The sequence below is a fragment of the Nerophis ophidion genome, linkage group LG08 (genome assembly GCF_033978795.1).
Source record: "Nerophis ophidion isolate RoL-2023_Sa linkage group LG08, RoL_Noph_v1.0, whole genome shotgun sequence".
Classification (NCBI taxonomy): domain Eukaryota; kingdom Metazoa; phylum Chordata; class Actinopteri; order Syngnathiformes; family Syngnathidae; genus Nerophis; species Nerophis ophidion.
In genome coordinates, this window is record NC_084618.1 from 70,409,572 (window position 1) to 70,430,049 (window position 20,478).

The 20,478-nt window shown below is 38.8% G+C and overlaps 1 protein-coding gene across 4 annotated transcripts in view; it reads right to left on the bottom strand.

The window, feature by feature from the left end:
* plce1 (phospholipase C, epsilon 1) overlaps window positions 1–20,478 on the bottom strand; it is a 158,683-nt gene that overhangs the window by 54,054 nt on the left and 84,151 nt on the right. For all 4 annotated transcript variants that reach the window (XM_061909582.1, XM_061909581.1, XM_061909580.1 and 1 more), the window contains exons 8-9: window positions 10,011–10,195; window positions 9,774–9,941 (exon numbers count right to left, since the gene is read on the bottom strand). In XM_061909582.1, the coding sequence (XP_061765566.1) occupies window positions 9,774–9,941; window positions 10,011–10,195 (353 nt within the window). The remainder of the gene's footprint in view (window positions 1–9,773; window positions 9,942–10,010; window positions 10,196–20,478) is intronic.

Below are 20,478 nucleotides of genomic sequence, written 5' to 3' on the forward strand. Positions count from 1 at the left end.
AGCGCAGGCAGCATGAAGCAGGGCTTTTATTGTGAAGATAGGAAATGTGCAGTCGGCCTTTAGAGTTTTGACGGAAGGTACGGCGCGAGAGTCTGTTGAAATAAAAAGTGTTTCTCGCCTTCCTCTCGGTCATATTTTAATAATAATGATCTTGCAGCAGCCAGCATCATCTCACAAGACCCTCCGGTACCGCGAATGTCATTTAAGTGACGTCTTGGTGAAGATTGATGATCACTAATATTTAGGTCTATTTTTTTTAAAAGCCTGGCTCGAGATCGACTGACACACCCCCCGCGGTCGACTGGTAGCTCGCGATCGACGTAATGGGCACCCCTGTTGTAGATTATGCTACATACAGTATGTAAAAAAATAAAATAAAACACATGATGTTAGTGCACCAGTCGAGGAAAATGATCAAACTATATAAATAACATCCTGTAATTTAATTTTGATTATATTTGTTATCTTGATAGATTGAAAATGAACACCAATGAGTTGACGGATTACCATTATCACAAATAATTTTCAGAAAGTAGAAATAACGACAAATACAAGTACAATACTAATATTACTATTACTATTACATTTTTAGAATGTGCTTGTTCTATTTTTAAACAAAGAACACAATCTGAAGTTGTCTTTATTTTTAAATTATCGTGCCGTGATTTTACCAGTCCGGCCCACTAGGCAGTAGATTTTTCTCCATGTGGCCCTTAATCTAAAATGAGTTTGACACCCCTGCCTTAGATGTACATATAGCTTATGAAAAATTACAACAATAATGCAATAAACATTCAAACTGTCATTAAAATGAAAAAAAAAAAGGGTTGAGATTAAATTTTGTGAAATGCGTTTACTGTATATTAAGAGGTTAACTGCTACGTAAAGGAGGTTGTGTTTATACTACCTTTTAACTTCCAATACCGATAATGGAGGAATGAGTATTGGCTGGTATCGATATTGATATAATACGATATTAGCAGGAATCACACATTCCTTTGTTATTTTGTAGTGTGGAATGTTACAAAAAGGTTTGATTAAGTGACATTACTCAAACAGAGAACAATGTAAGTATGAAAACCACGCACCTATTTAATATTAACCATCTGGAATAGATTTATGCTGTGTTTAAGTTTTTTTAGTTTTTTTTATTTAGCCTTTATTTAACCAGGTAATAATCCCATTGAGATCAAAGATCTCTTTTCCAAGGGAGACCTGGCCAAGAGGGCAGCAGCAAGGTTACAATAAAATCAGTAAACAACATATAAAACATCACATTTACAACATTAAAACTTGCTCATATGACACATGTGCTTACAGACAAGGTAGACTGCAATCCTTTCACAGACGCTTTAAAGTCATTCAATGTAACAAGGGTTTGAAGTTGAATATTTGATTGTAGGTTATTCCAAGCCTTCGGTGCTGAAAACCTAAATGCTTTCTTGCCCAGTTCAGTTCTTACTTTGGGGATGACAAATTGAAGAACATTCATTGAACGCAGATAGTGACTTCCTTGTTTTTTTGTTAAAAGACAAGATAGATACGATGGAGTAATACCCAGAATGGTTTTGTAGATGTAAACATACCAATGATTGAGGCGTCGAGCACATAAAGATGTCAACTTAACCATTGAGTATAAGACACAATGGTGAGTAAGGGGAAGTTCAAGTGGATTGGTTTTTTTTGTTTTTTTCAGTGACACCAAGTGGCCACAATAATTCATTAAGTTAAGTTCATGATGCCGTAAGATGAATAACGTGGACACTGGACACTTTCTATTATAGTACACCTCTGCCTTGGAGACTTTGTAAGTAATATGCAACCATTATACTATGATACTTCTTTGTAATGACAAATGACAATATTGTTCCATTAAGGACACTTATTAAGTATGGCTAGCATGTGTGCTATTGTATGCTTAGCTGTTTGCTCCTAGTAACATATAGCCTACCAAGTTTACCTTTTTGAAATGACCTAAACAAAATACAAGAAAAGACCAACCTTGTGTTCTTATTGTAGGATATTTAGATGTTAACTGGCTGTTTTCACAAGTAAACACGCTGCAGGACTGCCTGTATCGGAGATTTAAGATGCAAGCCAATATATATATATATATATTTTTTTTGCTGATATTTAGGCATGTGAGCACACTTTGAGGGGAAAAAAAAGGAGAACTGATGAAAAAAAGAGGAACATTTCTTTCAGCACATGGTGCTGCCATGAAAACCCCGAAAGATCCATCCATCCATCATCTTCCGCTTATCCGAGGTCGGGTCGCGGGGGCAGCAGCCTAAGCAGGGAAGCCCGGACTTCCCTATCTCCAGACACTTCGTCTAGCTCTTCCCGAGGGATCCCGAGGCGTTCCCAGGCCAGCCGGGAGACATAGTCTTCCCAACGTGTCCTGGATCTTCCCCGTGGCCTCCTACCAGCTGGACGTGCCCTAAACACCTCCCTAGGGAGGCGTTCGGGTGGCATCCAGACCAGATGCCCGAACCACCTCATCTGGCTCCTCTCGATGTGGAGGAGCAGCGAAAGAAACTTTTGAAAATCAAGACTACATTTCCTGCGTTTCTACACTATATTTTACCTTTAGACTTATTCTCATCTACCATCTTCCTTTGGCTGTCTTTTTGGCACTTACTTGTCTCATGTAATGTACCACAGATTTTTTTGGTTTTTTTTTTTTAGTAAATCTTTACTAACACTATTATCATTGAAAATTCCATTACATTCATGCAAAGAACCCAGAAAACGTTTCCCATTTGGCAACTCCATCCTACAGCCATGCCTCCTTGGTTGATAAACTTTCCGTGTTGTGACCTCTGTTCACAATCCATCCATCCATCCATTTTCTACCCCTTGTCCAATCCGTGATCAATACCATGAATTGATTAACGTGGACTCCGACTTAAACAAGTTGAAACAGTTATTCAGGCGTTACCATTTAGTGGTCAATTGCACGGAATATGTACTGTACTGTGCAATCTACTAATAAAAGTTTTAATCGATCAATCCATCCGTCACATCAAAAATATATCTTCCTGCTGGCTACTAATAAATACTCTAGTACTACAACTGGTTCGGAACTAACAGTTTTAGGATTGTAATCATCCAAATAAGATTAGCAACAAAGTTTACAGTCGTCGACGTTGTGGCTCGCAACGACAAGTAAGCTTGCTAGATGATGCTAACCAGCAAGCTTATTTCAGAGTCCCTGTCCTGCAATTCAGGGCGGCATTTGGGCAAACCAAACAGCAAGTACCAGCGGTTGAGGCCCAAGCGTTCAACAAATTGTGTTTGTACATTTTAATGCAAAAATTAATATTTAGATACGCAGATTTCCGCGTTTCCGTTGACATTTCACATGCCTAAATACTGGACAAATATCCTCTTTCAAATGTTCTTGTAATGAGACCATATTTTTTGGTTTATTACAGTAGATAGAATCTTTATCACGGACCAATATCTGGACCAATATCCAATAAAAATATTGGACACACCTCGCTTATACCTATATTTTTTTGGTGCTTTTCTTTCATCCGGATTTGATTCAACCATTTTCCAGCTGAACAGGAGGGAATTCCAAATGCGTTCTCACTCTGCCAAAATTGCGCTAGAGCTAGTTTGGAAGCGGTGATGTATTTGCAACTCAAAACTTATTTTATTTAGATATAAACAAAAATATGCTAGAGTGAAAGCGAATAAGCAGCCCTTGATCATAAAGGATTAGTACTCAAATGCAGGGTTAGGGGTTCAGGTTCAGGGTTAAGTTGTGTTCCTGAAAGTCACTTTGGCATAGGATCAGGACGTACCATGAACAGTACATACTGCTTTCCGAGAAGCAGGGTCAGAATGAGGATTAAGGGTATGGCTTCACGAGTCTTCCTGAAAGTCTTCTTGTAACCGGATCAAGTTATAGCGTTTACATATGGCTTCATAAAATGTGTGTACTGAGAAGTGAGCCATACTCTGCGTGTGTAACTACCCAGACTCTGCGGTGTGAAACACAACACTCGTCAATTTTTTTTTTTTTTTTGAATTGTTGTTGTTTTTTTGCAGATAAGCTCTGTCAGCAGCTGGCTAACGTTACTGTCGCCATCTAAACCATTCTGACCAGCTGGGACGCGGTTTTTGGGAAGCGTCCCGGATGAATGCATTAGACAGGAGTTCCATATTGTGGAGGGTCCACTTAGAGATTGAATTGACTGGAGACCAATAAGTTACACAAACACACTGTGATCCCCCGCCGCCCTCCTCCCCGCCTTTGATGTTCGTGTGTCTGTCGCCGTCCGTGCTTGTGTTATTACTTCAACTATGAGGGGTCAGCCGCTTCGTTGCGTAAGCAGTGATGACAAAGCGCTATGACAAACTCGAACCATGAGCACACAGAGAGCCTTTCAGGGCTAAACACTGCAGATGGGGCCCAAACTAAAAAACCTTGTAACAATACCAAGAAGGTCGTGCATTGTAAAATGGATCTCTCAGCTCTCGTTAACCACATGGTGTTTAATTAAAGGGCACCTATAAAGAAAGTTCCTCTTTTCTGATTTAGAAATGTTGTTACAATGTTGGATACTCTTGTTAAACAATGCCAAAACGTCAAAATACAAGGTTCATGCGTTTGGGCGTGCCTCTGAACGCTGTGTTAGAGTCTCTTTTTTCCAATGGGCCATTTGTGACGTACTTATGTGGTCATTCTGGTCAAGCTGTGTTTCCACCTCTGGGTCAATTTTGGGGGCTTCAACCGCCACAGTTTGAATCATTGTTTTACTCAACAGAACAGCAACAATGCAAAAATATCCATTTTAAAAATAATTTTGTTCATGAATACGTATTCTTTTAGCTCAGTAGTCAGCACGCTCAGTTTTCACAACGGCAACCTGAGGTTCTCGCTCTGCTCTAAGCAGTAGGAAAAAAAACAACCCAGCCGAGAGAGAGCAATCGAGAGTACACAATCGCTACACGAAGCAGAGCTGTCTGTGATTGATAACAGGTATGAACACCAATCATTGTATTCTGACATCAAAATCGGGGGCCCCTTTTTTGATCGGAGAGTGTGAAGGTCTACGTAATGTTGTTACCGAGTGAATATATGTACTATTCAGGAAGAGTAAGTTTGTTTTCAAGATATATATTTAAACATTTGACCATTTGAAAAAATTATATTTTTAAGGGTGGGGCGTGGTTTCATTTGCAATCTGGTAACATTTTGCTGACAGACAAAAACAATTGATAATTACAGTGATTGTGGAGCAAAATTCACGCAAATTGACACCAAAGCATATCCACTAAATATTGTGTTATCTAGACCAGTGGTTCGCAAACTTTTTTCACCAAGTACCACCTCAGAAAACTCTTCAAGTACCACCATAATGACCAACATTAAATACAGTAGTGTATTAGGCCCTAAATATTCATTAAAATAAGGCAGAGATTTGTTTAACCAGTATATTTAATATTTTTGTTCGAACAGTAACACTGTGTTTGAATATTTATTTAAGTGATTATTTGGTGGTATCATACCAGTGGTATGCGTGCCAGTTTGAGAATCACTGATCTAGAACACAAGAAAGTGTTTTAAATGTAGATTAAATATTAAAGTTACATTACCAATGATTGTCACACACACACTAGGTGTGGTGAAATTTCTCCTCTGCATTTGACCCATCCCCTTGTTCACCCCCTGGGAGGTGAGGGGACCAGTGAGCAGCAGCGGTGACCGCGCCCGTGAATCATTTTGAGGATTTAACCCCCAATTCCAACCCTTGATACCGAGTACCAAGCAGGGAGGTAATGGGTCCCTCTTTTTACAGTCTTTGGTATGACTCGGCTGGGGTTTGAACTCACGAGCTACCGATCTCAGGACGGACACTCTAACCACAAGGCCACCGACATCATAAGTCCCCTTTAACAATATATTACACAACACTGCCAATGTTTTAATAGTGCTAAGGAGCATTATCGGTGATTCACTAATTTTATTAGAGGTTCTTCTCAGAATGTTACCTTTTCTCAGTAACAAGAGTTACATTACTATAAAGTCACACATTGCTTTGCCCATGTATGGATTGATTGATTGATTGATACTTTTATTAGTAGATTGCACAGTACAGTACATATTCCGTACAATTGACCACTAAATGGTAACACCCGAATAAGTTTTTCAATTAATCAATTCATGGACCTATAATGTACGCATCGAGAATTTAGTACTTTCTTTCTTTAACGTTTTGACACCTTAAAATGAAAAGCAGCCGATGTCCAAAGCATGCAAAGTGACTTCATTCTCTATCAGTAGTTTTTTTTTTTTTGTTTATCATAAGAGTCACTTGGCAGGCACGACAAGAGCACATGGGTTCGCGAGAGTACACAGTGTGCACGTCAGCCTGGAGTCCATTAGGTGGGATGAGTCGCACGGCAAAAACAAAACAGGGTGAATTGGGGTCAAACATAACAGATGATACTAAGGGCCTGATTTACTAAGATCCAAATAAGTGCTTAAGACGCTGTGCAAAGGATAACATTTTGTTTACCATTAGTGGGCGTGTTGCATGTGATCTGAAAACACGTGCAAAAGTGTTGCAGACAGCTCTATTTAAATGAGGTTTATGCATGTACTATGCAGCTGTCACCATGGAGACAATTATTTCCCTCCACATTCATGTTATCATACTACTAGGGGGTGTTTTGTATATGTTTTGAAACATGCAACAGACAACTATAACATGTACCACTTTTTCTGGGCATTTTCGAAACAGTCCTACGATGCGAGGTGAAACCCACTGACAATGCGCTCTGGTAAACACTGGCAAAAACTGCGAGCGTGGGCTGGAGTATTTCAGAGGAAGAAAATGCATATTGCTGGAAGTTTTTATTCCTCATATAGAAGAAATATTAATATCTCCTATAGAATAAATGTATACATCTCCTATAGGAGAAATTAATATATCTCCTATATGATGGATTTTCGAATTAATCACTTTTCTTAACCGATTTAAAAAAAAAAACACTTTTTGTTTTCATATGTAGCTGAGATAGGCACCAGCGCCCCCCGCGACCCCAAAGGGAATAAGCGGTAGAAAATGGATGGATGGAGATATTAATATATCTCCTGTAAGAACATTTTTTCACCATTAAGCAGACACCAAACTAATCAGTTGAATGTGTCTTAACCAGCCCAGTCTACCAGAAGTTATAAGATTAGAAAATGATATTGCTGAATACATAATATGTCTATTATTTTTTATTTATGACGGTCCATATACAGTGTGATGGACACGTTGGACAGAGAATTCTCTGTCAATCGTCTGTCTTAGCAGCGCATCACCTGCTTTCTCACAGTATTGTGAGATTGTGTAACATTGCACATCCATTCCAAACATGCTAAATACTAGTGGTGTCCCAAAAAAAATCTGATTTTAGAATTAATTGCGATTCTTAATCGATTTAATTAAAAAAAAAAAATTCTAAACCTGTCCTGTCCAGTCACTCAGGCAAATCATATTGTTGATGTGGATGCCCATATCAGATTTACTTTAGAAAAGGGAAATTTGGATATTCATCTTACCGTATTTCCTTGAATTGCCGCCGGGGCGCTAATTAATATAAAACCTCTTCTCACTCCTGCGCTTACCAAAGGCATGAGGTAAAAGTAAGCATGCGCTAATTATTTTAAAACCTCTTCTCACTCCGGCACTTACCAAAGGCATGCAGTAAAAATTTGAGTGTGATGTAAGCTTGGACCTTAAATCCTACTGAATTGCGCTTAATCTTGTTCTCTTTATGCAATTTCAAATTACCGGTATTGAAATCAGCCTCCTCCATTTTGAAAATGATGACAGGGGAAGTGTCACTCGTGAAGTCACGAATTTGACCAGGCGGTAATACTAAGCATCGGCTAATTATTTTGGGAAGCGAGTTTGACCCGGCAGTAATTCAAGGCAGGCGCATACTATATGCCCTGCGGCAATTCAAGGAAATACGGTATTTGTTTTTGTATTTGACTTTATTAAATAATTTGGATAGAATTATAAATATCTTTTTTTTTTTTTTTTAAGTAATATTTATCAGAGCTGTTTATTGTATGGACGAATGCAGTTTAGATTAAATTTCAAAAAGTTAATTTTGAATCAAGAATCGATTCAGAATCAAACAGTTACTCTCAAGAATTGAATCAAATCAGAATCATATTGTGCCCAAAGATTCTCAGCCCTACTAAATCTAGACTCTAAACAGTGGCCACAGAACAGTTTTATTCTTGATAAATCACATCGCGAGTTATAAATGGTTATGTGTGCATATGTATTGTGGGCTATCTTCTAATCAGCATACAGTACAGGCCAAAAGTTTCGACACAGCTTCTCAATTCAATGTGTTTTCTTTATTTTCATGACTATTTACATTTTACAATGTCACTGGAGCAATCAAAATAAAGAAGGGACCCCTTACCTCCCTGCTTGGCACTCAGCATTAAGGGATGGAATTGGGGGTTAAATCACAAAAAATGATTCCCGTGCTGCAGCTCACTGCTCCCCTCACCATGTGGGGCGGCATAGCTCGGTTGGTAGAGTGGCCGTGCCAGCAACTTGAGGGTTGCAGGTTCGATTCGCGCTTGTGCCATCCTAGTTACTGCCGCTGTGTCCTTGGGCAAGACACTTTACCCACCTGCTCCCAGTGCCACCCACACTGGTTTAAATGTAACTTAGATGTTGGGTGTCACTATGTAAAGCGCTTTGAGTCACTTGAGAAAAGCGCTATATAAATATAATTCACTTCACTTCACCATCAAGGGTGAAGGGTCAAATGCAGAGAAAAATTTCGCCACACCAAGTGTGTGTGTGAAAATCACTGGTATTTTAACTTTAACTTTAAAACTGACACCTGGGAGGTGAAAGCCATTTCAGGTGACTACCTCTTGAAGCTCATCGAGAGAATGCCAAGTGTGTGCAAAGCAGTAATCAGAGCAAAAAGAAACTGGAATATAAAACATCCATCCATCCATTTTCTACCGCTTATTCCCTTTCGGGTTCGCGGGGGGCGCTGGCGCCTATCTCAGCTACAATCGGGCGGAAGGCAGGGTACACCCTGGACAAGTCGCCACCTCATCGCAGGGCCAACACAGATAGACAGACAACATTCACACTCACATTCACACACTAGGGCCAATTTAGTGTTGCCAATCAACCTATCCCCAGGTGCATGTTTTTGGAAGTGGGAGGAAGCCGGAGTACCCGGAGGGAACCCACGCATTCACGGGGAGAACATGCAAACTCCACACAGAAAGATCCCGAGCCTGGATTTGAACCCAGGACTGCAGGAACTTCGTATTGTGAGGCAGACGCACTAACCCCTCTTCCACCGTGTTTTCAGTTATTTAATCTTTTTTTGTTAAGTATATAACTCCACACGTGTTCATTCATAGTTTTGATGCCTTCAGTGACAATGTACAATGTAAATAGTCATGAAAATAAAGAAAATGCATTGAAATGAGAGGGTGTGTCCAAACTTTCGGCCTGTACTGTATATTCTGCATATATATTAAGACAGGCACGCTAAATAGATTGCGCTGTCTATTTTGCTCATTTAATAGACGCAATACTTGAGCTTAGGATATCAACTTTGCATGTGCTATCAAGTCTGCATATGTTTTAATAAACGCAAACCTTCAGTAGATCTATTAAGTGCGTTATGGACAAAATACACTTGGTTCTCGTTAAAACTACACAATCATGCCACAATTACTGCTCTAGTGATGTGAACGGCAGGACTCTGACCTCATTGAAACGCGCCACCAGGTCCTCCACGGCGTTACTGCGCCGGGCTGTCTGTGTGGGCATGTTGGGCGCAGACAGGGAGGCCTTGAGGTTCGGGTGCCGCCTGGTTTGACTCTCAGGGCTGCCCAGGTCCCGCGTCAGAAAGCAGAGATAGTCCAGGGGAAATACCTTAGAGAAGACACAACACGTCGGTCCATATTGTCGCTATTTGTCTTCAGCAAGCATCCTCATTCCTACCTGTTGGTAGAGCTGCTGCTCTTGCTCGGTGAGGATGCAGGCGATCTCCTCGGGGAACTGCACCAGGTGCCGCAGCTCGGCCAGCTCTTTGCTGATCCCGCTCACGCTGGGAGGAAGCGTGCTGCCGCTGCTGCTGCTGCTGCTGCTGCTGCTGGTGCTGGTCATGCTGTTGGCCAGCTGACGCTCTGGAGGCAAGAGGACAACTTTACATTTATGCTCGTGCATGGACTTCCCACCCCTTTTCTTCGCCCCTCTCGCAGAGACACTAAATCCTCTTGGGAGTCATTGTTCACCTGCAGTGAGTTCCTGTTTGGATTCCACTCAGGTCCATTAGTCTACTTGTATGCATGTACACACACACAACATCTCATCCTGCTTGCAAAGGACTAATGGACAGTTTGTCAAGTGTAAATACAGTAGATGGGTAGTTCTTCAATGCAGGTCTTTCTTCAAATGTATATTGTTTTTATGGATGATAGATCAATTACACACACACACACACAACTCCCTGGTCATTGTCAACAGTGTTCTTATACATAACGCAGGCAGACACACACTTCCCGGTAACCCTTGAGATGTTCGAGTCGTCATGACAACAGCAGCCGCAACTGGGTTAGTTTTGTTGTTTTTTTACCCCATTTGATTTGTGCAACTATGAACACACGCAGGTTTCACAAATATATAAGGTGGTTCAAACAGAGAAGAGCTCTTAATAATATGAGCAGAAGAGCGCAAAAAGGAAACAAAAGTAAGAATAAACGTCAGAGTTATGGAAGCATAATCCTCCAGTAAATACTGCCAATGTCAAAACATTGCGGTGCTTGTATATTCAAGCCAGGGAAGCATTTGATTAAATATGATTCATAGAGGAGAAAAGGCTCAAAACATCCATCCATTCATCTTCTTCCACTTATCTGAGGTCAGGTTGCGGGGACAGCAGCCCAAGCAAAGATGCCCCTCTCCCCAGCCATTTTGTCCAAAATATGTTTACACTTTTGTAGTTACGACACTTCGGTTAACCTCCTCCAAATAATGACCATTTTCTATAAAAATGTTATTAATCTGTTCCCGTGTCAAACTGTCATTATCATACTGTGTAGTAAGTGTACAAAGACGAAAGCCGCTGTATTGTAAAGTTCAATAAAACAACAAATTATATACATGATTTTTTACCTGACCTTCTGTCCGAGTACAACTGAGATAAACTCCAGCACCCACCGCGACCCCAAAAAGGGACAAGCGGTAGAAAATAGATGGACGGGCTTACTTTAAGTGCATGGGAGGTGAGTCTCTTCACGTTCAACAGACCTCACTTCGCTGTGTGCATAACATTTATTTTCCTATACCAGCTTTTTTGCTGGTACCGTTTTTGGAAGTGGAACCATCAAAAAAACACAAAAAGTAAAAAATTCACGAAGTTAACACTTTTACCACCTATAATACAAAGAGGATATGCAGGCTGTTTTTTCTAAAAATATGGTGGTACCGCTGTGTTGGTTAAATGGTAAAAATGGTAAATGGTTGTACTTGTATAGCGCTTTTCTACCCCTTTTTAAGGAGCCCAAAGCGCTTTGACAGTATTTTCACATTCACCCATTCACACACACATTCAAACACCGATGGCGGGAGCTGCCATGCAAGGCGCTCACCAGGACCCATCAGGAGCAAGGGTGAAGTGTCTTGCCCAAGGACACAACGGACGTGACTAGGATGGTAGAAGATGGGGATTGAACCAGTAACCCTCAGATTGCTGGCACGGCCACTCCCCCAACTTCGCCGCGCCGTCCCCAGTAATCCAAAAAGGTTCACCAAAACCGAAGCAACCTTTCCCGTAACTCAACTTACGAAGGCCACAATTTAAGAATATTTTGAGATAATTGTTATGCTTTAAATTATCTTCTAGCTAGAGATGGACATAACTATTTTTTAACCATTGGGAGGAAGAAAGTGAGTGTCAAAGGCAGTGCTGAGAAGAAGAAACTGATGATATTAATTGAATTAAATAAAAAAATCATCACAAACGTGTCGCTAACTTGGTGCAAAAACTCGAGCATATTACTGCTAGATTTCACCATACTGAAGCAGACAGAATATAAAGCCAGCAAAGAATGTTAAAATACTATCAAAACAGCTGACATTTATCCATGAAAATATGGAGAATCTACTGAAGGTGTGTTTGGTGCAGCTGGAATGACTTTGAAGTCCACTCTCTGAGGCTGTTATTATAATACAAAACAAAAATACTGTAGTTGTTGCTAGTATATTCTATTATTATACAATACTTCTAGTCCAAGGTTAGTTTTAATTTTCAAAAGGTTTAAAAAATGTTTTTTTAGATGTGTTTTGGAGGGGCCAAGCACTGATTAAATTTATATTTGTTTCCATTGGGAGACATTGATTTGACATACAAGTGTTTTTTAGTTCAGAGCTTTGTCACAGAACCAACCAAGCTCATAAATTGAGGCACTAATATAATGTAAATCAAATTAATCCATTACAGTAATCCAAATATTAACACAAATACATTTTATGATTACAGTTTTACACGCAGAAAACAATGCAAAATAATATAAATGACGGATGAAATGGATAAAGGGAAAAATATCCAAATCTATTGCTGTTCTTTATAAAGTAAGACACATGCTGAATAAGAAATGCCTGCATATGTTGTATTATTTAATTTTTACATATTTAAAGTATTGTGTTGAAATTTGGGGAAATGTTTGTAAAACAAACATAGACCCAATAATAAAACTTCAAAAAAGGGTCATTAGAATAATACACAAAACGTGCTACTATGAACATACCAATCCATTATTTAGAAGTTCAAATGTATTAAAATGTTCACATTGTGTTTTAAAAACAATGGAAATCATGTTCCGAGTAAAGAACAACAGCCTTCCAGCTTGTATTCTTAGGTTATTTCATTTAAGAGGAGAAAACTATAATTTACGGGGATATTGATTTTTGAAATAGGTAAAGCGAGAACGAATATAAAATATAAATGTATTTCAGTTTTAGGAGTTAGATGGTGGAACAAGCTCAGTGATGAACTGAAGACGTGCACTTCTTTAGGAAGGTTTAAGAAAACCTTGAAAGGTGAAATATTTAAAAAATTATAAAATATAGTAATTTTTTTTTTTAACGATGTTCCAGGCAATCTAATTTTCAGTGAAGGTATAGGATAGGCAGATATAAGCTTTGGCTTCAGTTCAGCCTATTCCTTTTTCGGTCATTCTTTTTCTTGTGTTTTGTGTGTGTATGTGTATGATTGTTTATGTATATATGTAAGTGTGTGTGAATTTAAATGTATTATATATAGATAATCTATAGTGTCTACGCAGCAACCACTAAATTGAATTATATTATTATTGTATTATATATTGTATATATATATATATTGTATATGTATAGGGGTGGGACCTAATAAGTTTACTTCTTCCCACTCCCTTTTAAGCCAATCATGACATCTACAAAAGATTAGTCACATGTAATGTTTACAATGTAGGTGTGAATATAATGTATATACAGTATATATATATTTCTTTTGTATTTTATGTCATTCTTTTGTTTTGTTTGCATGGCTCAAAATAAACCATTCATTCATTCATTCAACCTGTACTGTAAAACTGATCACACAAAATGGTTGATTGATTATACGACTGAAATAGAATTATTTCATTCATTCACTTCATTCATAAACATTTTACATAACTTTTTGCATTTATTTGATATTCTTGTTTGTGACGAGCAAAGGAGTAGAAATGGAGGGAGGGGCCAAGCAGACGCCACCTTTGTACTTTGCTACAAGTCCTCTCTTGAATTCTATAGTGTTTCTCATCTTCTTTATCAAAAAAGGCATATTTACTAGGGGTGTGGGAAAAAATCGATTCGAATACGAATCGAATCCTATACGTTGTGCGATTAGAATCGATTCTCATTTTTAAAAAAAATTATTATTTTTTTTTTTTTATCAATCCAACAAACCACTACACAGCAATACCTTAACAATGCAATCCAATTCCAAAACCAAACCTGACTCAGCAACACTCAGAACTGCAATAAACAGAGCATTTGAGAAGAGACACAAACACGACACAGAACAAACCAAAAGTAATGAAACAAAAATTAATATTATCAACAACAGTATCAATATTAGTTATAATTTCAGTATAGCTGTGATTAAAAATCCCTCACTGACATTATCATTAGACATTTATAAAAATAATAAATAAAGAACAATAGTGTCACAGTGGCTTACACTTGCATCGCATCTCATAAGCTTGACAACACACTGTCCAATGTTTTCACAAAGATAAAATAAGTCATATTTTTGGTTCGTTTAATAGTTCAAACAAATTTAGATTATTGCAATCACTTGATAAAACATTGTCCTTTACAATTAATAAAGCGTTTTTTTTTTAAATCTACTACTCTGCTAGCATGTCAGCAGACTGGGGTAGATCCTGCTGAAATCCTATGTATTGAATGAATACAGAATCCTTTTGAATCGGAAAAATATCGTTTTTGAATCGAGAATCGAATCGAATCGAAAAAAATCGATATATTATCGAATCTTGACCCCAAGAATCAATATTGAATCGAATCGTGGGACACCCAAAGATTCACAGCCCTAATATTTACCAATACGTGGGATTTTTTTGTTTGGCATTCGATAAAGCGTATATGCATGTGTATACAGAATAGCGAGTGAAACACAATGTTTTGCTGTACTATATAACAAAACGGTATACAAAAAACTTTTGGAAGCAAGAAGAAACATGCATATACGTTTTCTATCAGAGTGCAATTATGTAAAAAAAAAAAATGTTATTTATGGAAAATTTCCAATAAGGATGTCCGGCCCACCACATTTAAAGCTGTTTCCATGCTAATGCATGCATACGCATGACAGGTGAATGATGCATGCACATCGCCTTTATTCCAGGTTTTTCTCGCCTCCGCCTCGCAGAAGGGGGGCTCGCACTTCCTGCGCAAACAAGGTCAAGGGTTTGTTCTTTTAAACTGCATCCAAACCTTAAGCAGCTTCGTTATTCATGAGGTGTAATAAGCACACAAAACCCCGGCTCATGCATTAGACAATAATACACGTCGCTGCTTTTCATCCTGTTCCTCGGAGCCTCTTGAGAGTGCGTTAAAGCTGCTTTGATTGTCTCTCCCCCAAGCAAAGAATGAATACATGAATGACTGACGACGTGGTCATGAAATTCATATCGCTATTTTGAAGCAGACTCTGTTTTCCAAATCAAAAGGGGGCGCCGTGTGACAAAAGCATGGGAGAGAAAGAACTGGTTGGAGAGTGGAACCGCCTCTTAAGTCGTACAATCTGGAAATAGTGCCTCAAAAGTTAGCAGATGGGAGCGCAACAGGTGAATTAACTGCCTCACATTCTTTTGTTTGTGATCCCACCACAGAAATGTACCAGTGGTTGCAAAGTGTAGAAATATGATGATAACCATAGAGCAGGAAATGTTACTTTTTGCAACGTTGGAGAAGTCCACCCTGAAGTAATTTAAGTCGCCACTTTTACGATAATTTGTACATATAGTATGTGCTGGTGTTGTTCTATTGTTTTTGTTGTTTTTGTTGTGTTTGCTGTTGTTTTTGTCTCTCTGTCTAATCCATCAATCAATCAATCAATGTTTATTTATATAGCCCCAAATCACAAATGTCTCAAAGGACTGCACAAATCATTACGACTACAACATCCTCGGAAGAACCCACAAAAGGGCAAGGAAAACTCACACCCAGTGGGCAGGGAGAATTCACATCCAGTGGGACGCCAGTGACAATGCTGACTATGAGAAACCTTGGAGAGGACCTCAGATGTGGGCAACCGCCCCCCCTCTAGGGGACCGAAAGCAATGGATGTCGAGCGGGTCTAACATGATACTGTGAAAGTTCAATCCATAGTGGCTCCAACACAGCAGCGAGAGTCCTGTCCACAGGAAACCATCTCAAGCGGATCAGCAGCGTAGAGATGTCCCCAACCGATACAGGTGAGCGGTCCATCCTGGGTCCCGACGAGCGGTCCATCCTGGGTCTTGACTCTGGACAGCCAGTACTTCATCCATGGTTATCGGACCGGACCCCCTCCACAAGGGAGGGGGGGGCATAGGAGAAAGAAAAGAAGCGGCAGATCAACTGGTCTAAAAAGGAGGTCTATTTAAAGGCTAGAGTATACAGATGAGTTTTAAGGTGAGACTTAAATGCTTCTACTGAGGTAGCATCTCAAACTGTTACCGGGAGGGCATTCCAGAGTACTGGAGCCCGAACGGAAAACGCTCTATAGCCCGCAGACTTTTTTTGAGCTCTAGGAATCACTAATAAGCCGGAGTCTTATCTCCACAATTCCCCCCTCTGTCTTCCTTTTTTTTCTCTTTCTACCCCATCCTGCTCCGGCCTGGCTGCACCAAATGATAATATAAATACATTTAATAAAGTCAAATTCAAATAAGGCAGCAAGAGAAGTATCCTACACTTTATTTTTGTAAAGTAAATCTGAACAGCCGATATGGGCATCTACATCAACTATATGATTTGCCTGAGAAGCTGGACGGGACAAAAAAAATGTTTTACATTAAAAATAAAAAAATAAAAACAAAATAAGTCGCCAGTTTCAGTAAAAGAAACGGAGATCAGCATCTACACAACAATAGTCCGGTCTAGCGTTAATGTGAAGGGAAGAAACTTCCAGGCATATGCTTTAAACCTTGTAGCATGTCTGCTACTATGTGTCCTCAAAATTAAGAACGAGTACTTCATTTTACGCTTTACTGTTGACTGCACAGTATGATTGCAACTGTTTGATTAATTTATTGACATGAATTCTGAGGTTTCACTGTTAATAGCACACGGAAAAATTAAAGAAAAAAGGGAAAAAAAACATCCCTGGCTAAAAAGTTGCAAAATATCAGCGATACTTGAGGAATAACTCCAGTAATTAGAATAAATATGACGATAACCATAGAAAAGTGTCTGGACTTTATTGAGGTCATAGGAAAGTGGCGCATATTTTTCTGTACAAAATGATAAGGTCAACTTGCTTATTAAAAAGAAGCAGAAAGGTGCCAGTTAGTGTAGCCGTGTGATAGTACATTGTGTAAACCTCACTTCCTGACGCCTAAAGAGCTGCGTTGGACAATGCCCAGGGCTTTAATTATTAAATTAGTTACAAATACATTGAATGAATTGGCTACTGCTGCGCAATTTGTATTATTTGTGGTTGCCGGTTCGATCCGGATGACAAAGATGTGACATTTACATCACAAAATGAGTTCTGTTGAATGGTAAGAAACTCAACTCGCAGGCACATACAAAAATTCTTCCTCTACAAGCAGGAAAATATAGAAATGTTGCTTTTGAAAGAACACCATAGATGCCAGCATAGACACACTCATCTTCTTCCACGCCAAACTCCTCCAAACATAGAAACCACTGTCTCGATTTCAAAAACTTGATGAAAAGATCCCTTAAACCAGTGGTTGTCAACCTTTTTTCAGTGAGGTACCCCCTGTGAACATTTTTTTAATTCAAGTACCCCCTAATCAGAACACAGCATTTTTGGTTGAAAAAAGAGATGAAGTAAAATAAAGCACTATGTCATCAATTTCTGATTTATTATATTGTATAACAGTGCAAAATATTGCTCATTTTGGTATAGCTCGGTTGGTAGAGCAACTTGAGGGTTGCAGGTTCGATCCCCGCTTCTGCCATACTAGTCACTGCCATTGTGTCCTTGGGCAAGACACTTTACCCACCTTCTCCCAGTGGCACCCACACTGGTTTAAATGTCAAAATTAGATATTGGGTTTCACTATGTAAAGCGCTTTGAGTCACTTTGAGAAAAGCGCTATATAAATATAATTCACTTCACTTCACATTTGTAGTGGTCTTTCTTGAACTATTTGGAAAAAAAGATATAAAAATAACTAAAAACTTGTTGAAAAATAAACAAGTGATTCAATTATAAATAAAGATTTCTACACATAGAAGTAATCATCAACTTAAAGTGCCCTCTTTGGGGATTGTAATAGAGATCCATCTGGGTTCATCAACTTCATTCTAAACATTTCTTCACAAAAAAAGAAATCTTTAACATCAATATTTATGGAACATGTCCACAACATTTTTTAGCTGTCAACACTGAATATTGCATTGTTGCATTTCTTTTCACAGTGTATGAACTTACATTCATATTTTGTTGATTTATGAATTGTTGATATTTTTAGAATATTTTTCTTAAAATCTCACGTACCCCTTGGCATACCTTCAAGTACCCCCAGGGGTACGCGTACCCCCATTTGAGAACCACTGCCCTAAACACTTGCTTTTGACAAAGACTCAATATTTTTTTAAAGAATATATATGTTCTTCTGTACCAAACTCCCACATGCAAGCCTTCATAGACCGTGCTTTGTCTACTGGAACACAAGAAAAAACGTCTTAACCAAACTTCTCACAAAATGTCTTTTTGAGATTCAGAGGGGAGTAACTGACTGATTAAATGGTTGTATAAAATATTTAACTGGCACTCGTGGCCGAGTGCAGTGACGGATCTACTGCTATAACTAAAAAGTAGTCTGTCAAATCACATTTGTATATCTATTATGAAAAATGAAAAAATGTATGCACCTACAACCGACTATTTCCCACAAAATATCCATACAGCCTACATTCCAAACCAGGAAATGTTGTTGATCTGTCAAAGTAGAGCGCCTAGTCCTTGAAACACACACACACACACACACACACGCAAACGTGCACATCAAAAGGAACACAAACACGCACACACACATTGCCGGGAAAATCATCACATTGTAAACTGAGTTATAAGTGGATGCCGTCTGCACGGAAGCAGAAGAAAGTGGAGCATTCAAATTTTACCATGCTAACAACATTTTAGCGTCCATGGAAAAGTGCTGATACTGTAAATATGTAACAGCTCTAACCCTTTCAATTTTAATTGGCAATAAAATACAGGAAGTGTTTAGGATTTTTTTCCAAGTGTGATATTGTATCCTTGACCTTGTGACCGCAGTTGTTTGGGTCATCACGACACAAAGGTACACGGCGACTGCAAACTTGGCATGATGGCGTATTTAGTTCCTGGGTCAATGGGTCAAAATGTGCATGGCAACAGTTATATGAGCACATTTAAATAATATGCATATTTTCTTGTGAGTTTTTTCAAAAGATTATGCTAATCTAATAAATAAACACAATCAAATAAAAATGTACATTTTCAAAACATTTTAATTTTAAATGTCATCCATCCATCCATTTTCTACCACTTGTCCCTCTCGTGGTTGCAGGATATGCTGGAGCCTATAATAATTTTATATAAAATATTCATATTTTTTCTTCTGTGAATTGTGTCAATCCAAAATATTATACTAATCTAATAAATGAATATAATAAAATAAAAAAAGGAAAATTTAATCGAGTATGACTTAGTCATACTTTTAAAAAGTATATTATTACTATTTAATTGTTTGGAAATAATTGACAATTTTTTTTATATTAAATTATATTTAAAAAAAATTGTTTTTGTTTTTATTGTATTGTTAAGACATGGCTAAAATGTAATGCGAGGCCCAAAACTGTGCACCTGTCACAAAAATGTGACAGAGAAGAAAAAGTGATAGCACATACTGTAAAAACACCAGATCCAAACACGCATCATAAAATACACCACCATGTTGAAGATCCACATCTACAGTGCAGCAGGAGAAAGACTGCTCGCACTGTTAAGTAAAAAGGAACAAAACACGAGGACACGCAGACAGTGTCTACTTACTGATCAGCTTGAGGTCCATTCTATTTGAGTGCTTCATGTTACAGTTCCATGCAGCTGACCACTCCACCTCCCGCGCTGACACTTCAGTGGTCTTTAGAGGTGTACCCGTGCACACTGGAGCCCACCGGCAGTCCGTCTTTCCCCCCCTACTGTAGCTGCTCTCTTCCTCTCATCTCCCAGCAAAGCCTCCTTCTGTGAGTGGCTCTATCTTTGCTTGGCCTCCTCAGTAAACACTCTTAACATGAATCCTTTGAAAACATTCAATCATTCTCTCGCTCTCTTTCTCAACATACAGTACCCCCCGCCCACTATCCCCTCCCAGCCCCCCAGCGCCATACATAGTTCACGGCCATGTGCCAGAGCTCCATCAAGCAGACAACCAATCAGAAATACAAAGAGTCAGGTAGCACATTTGGAGTGTTAGGCAACAGGGATGTACGATAGAATGCATGTATTTTGTTAAAAAAGTATGTATGGCACAAATATTTAACATTGTGCTCGCCCTGGGCTGGAATGTGTTCATTATATATATATTTTTTTACATCGGAGCAGTTAAAAAAGACGGTAACGAAACCAAACAAAGGCACGTTGACTCAGACTAGGGCTGGGTGATATATCGAATATACTAGATATATCCTGGGTTTGTCT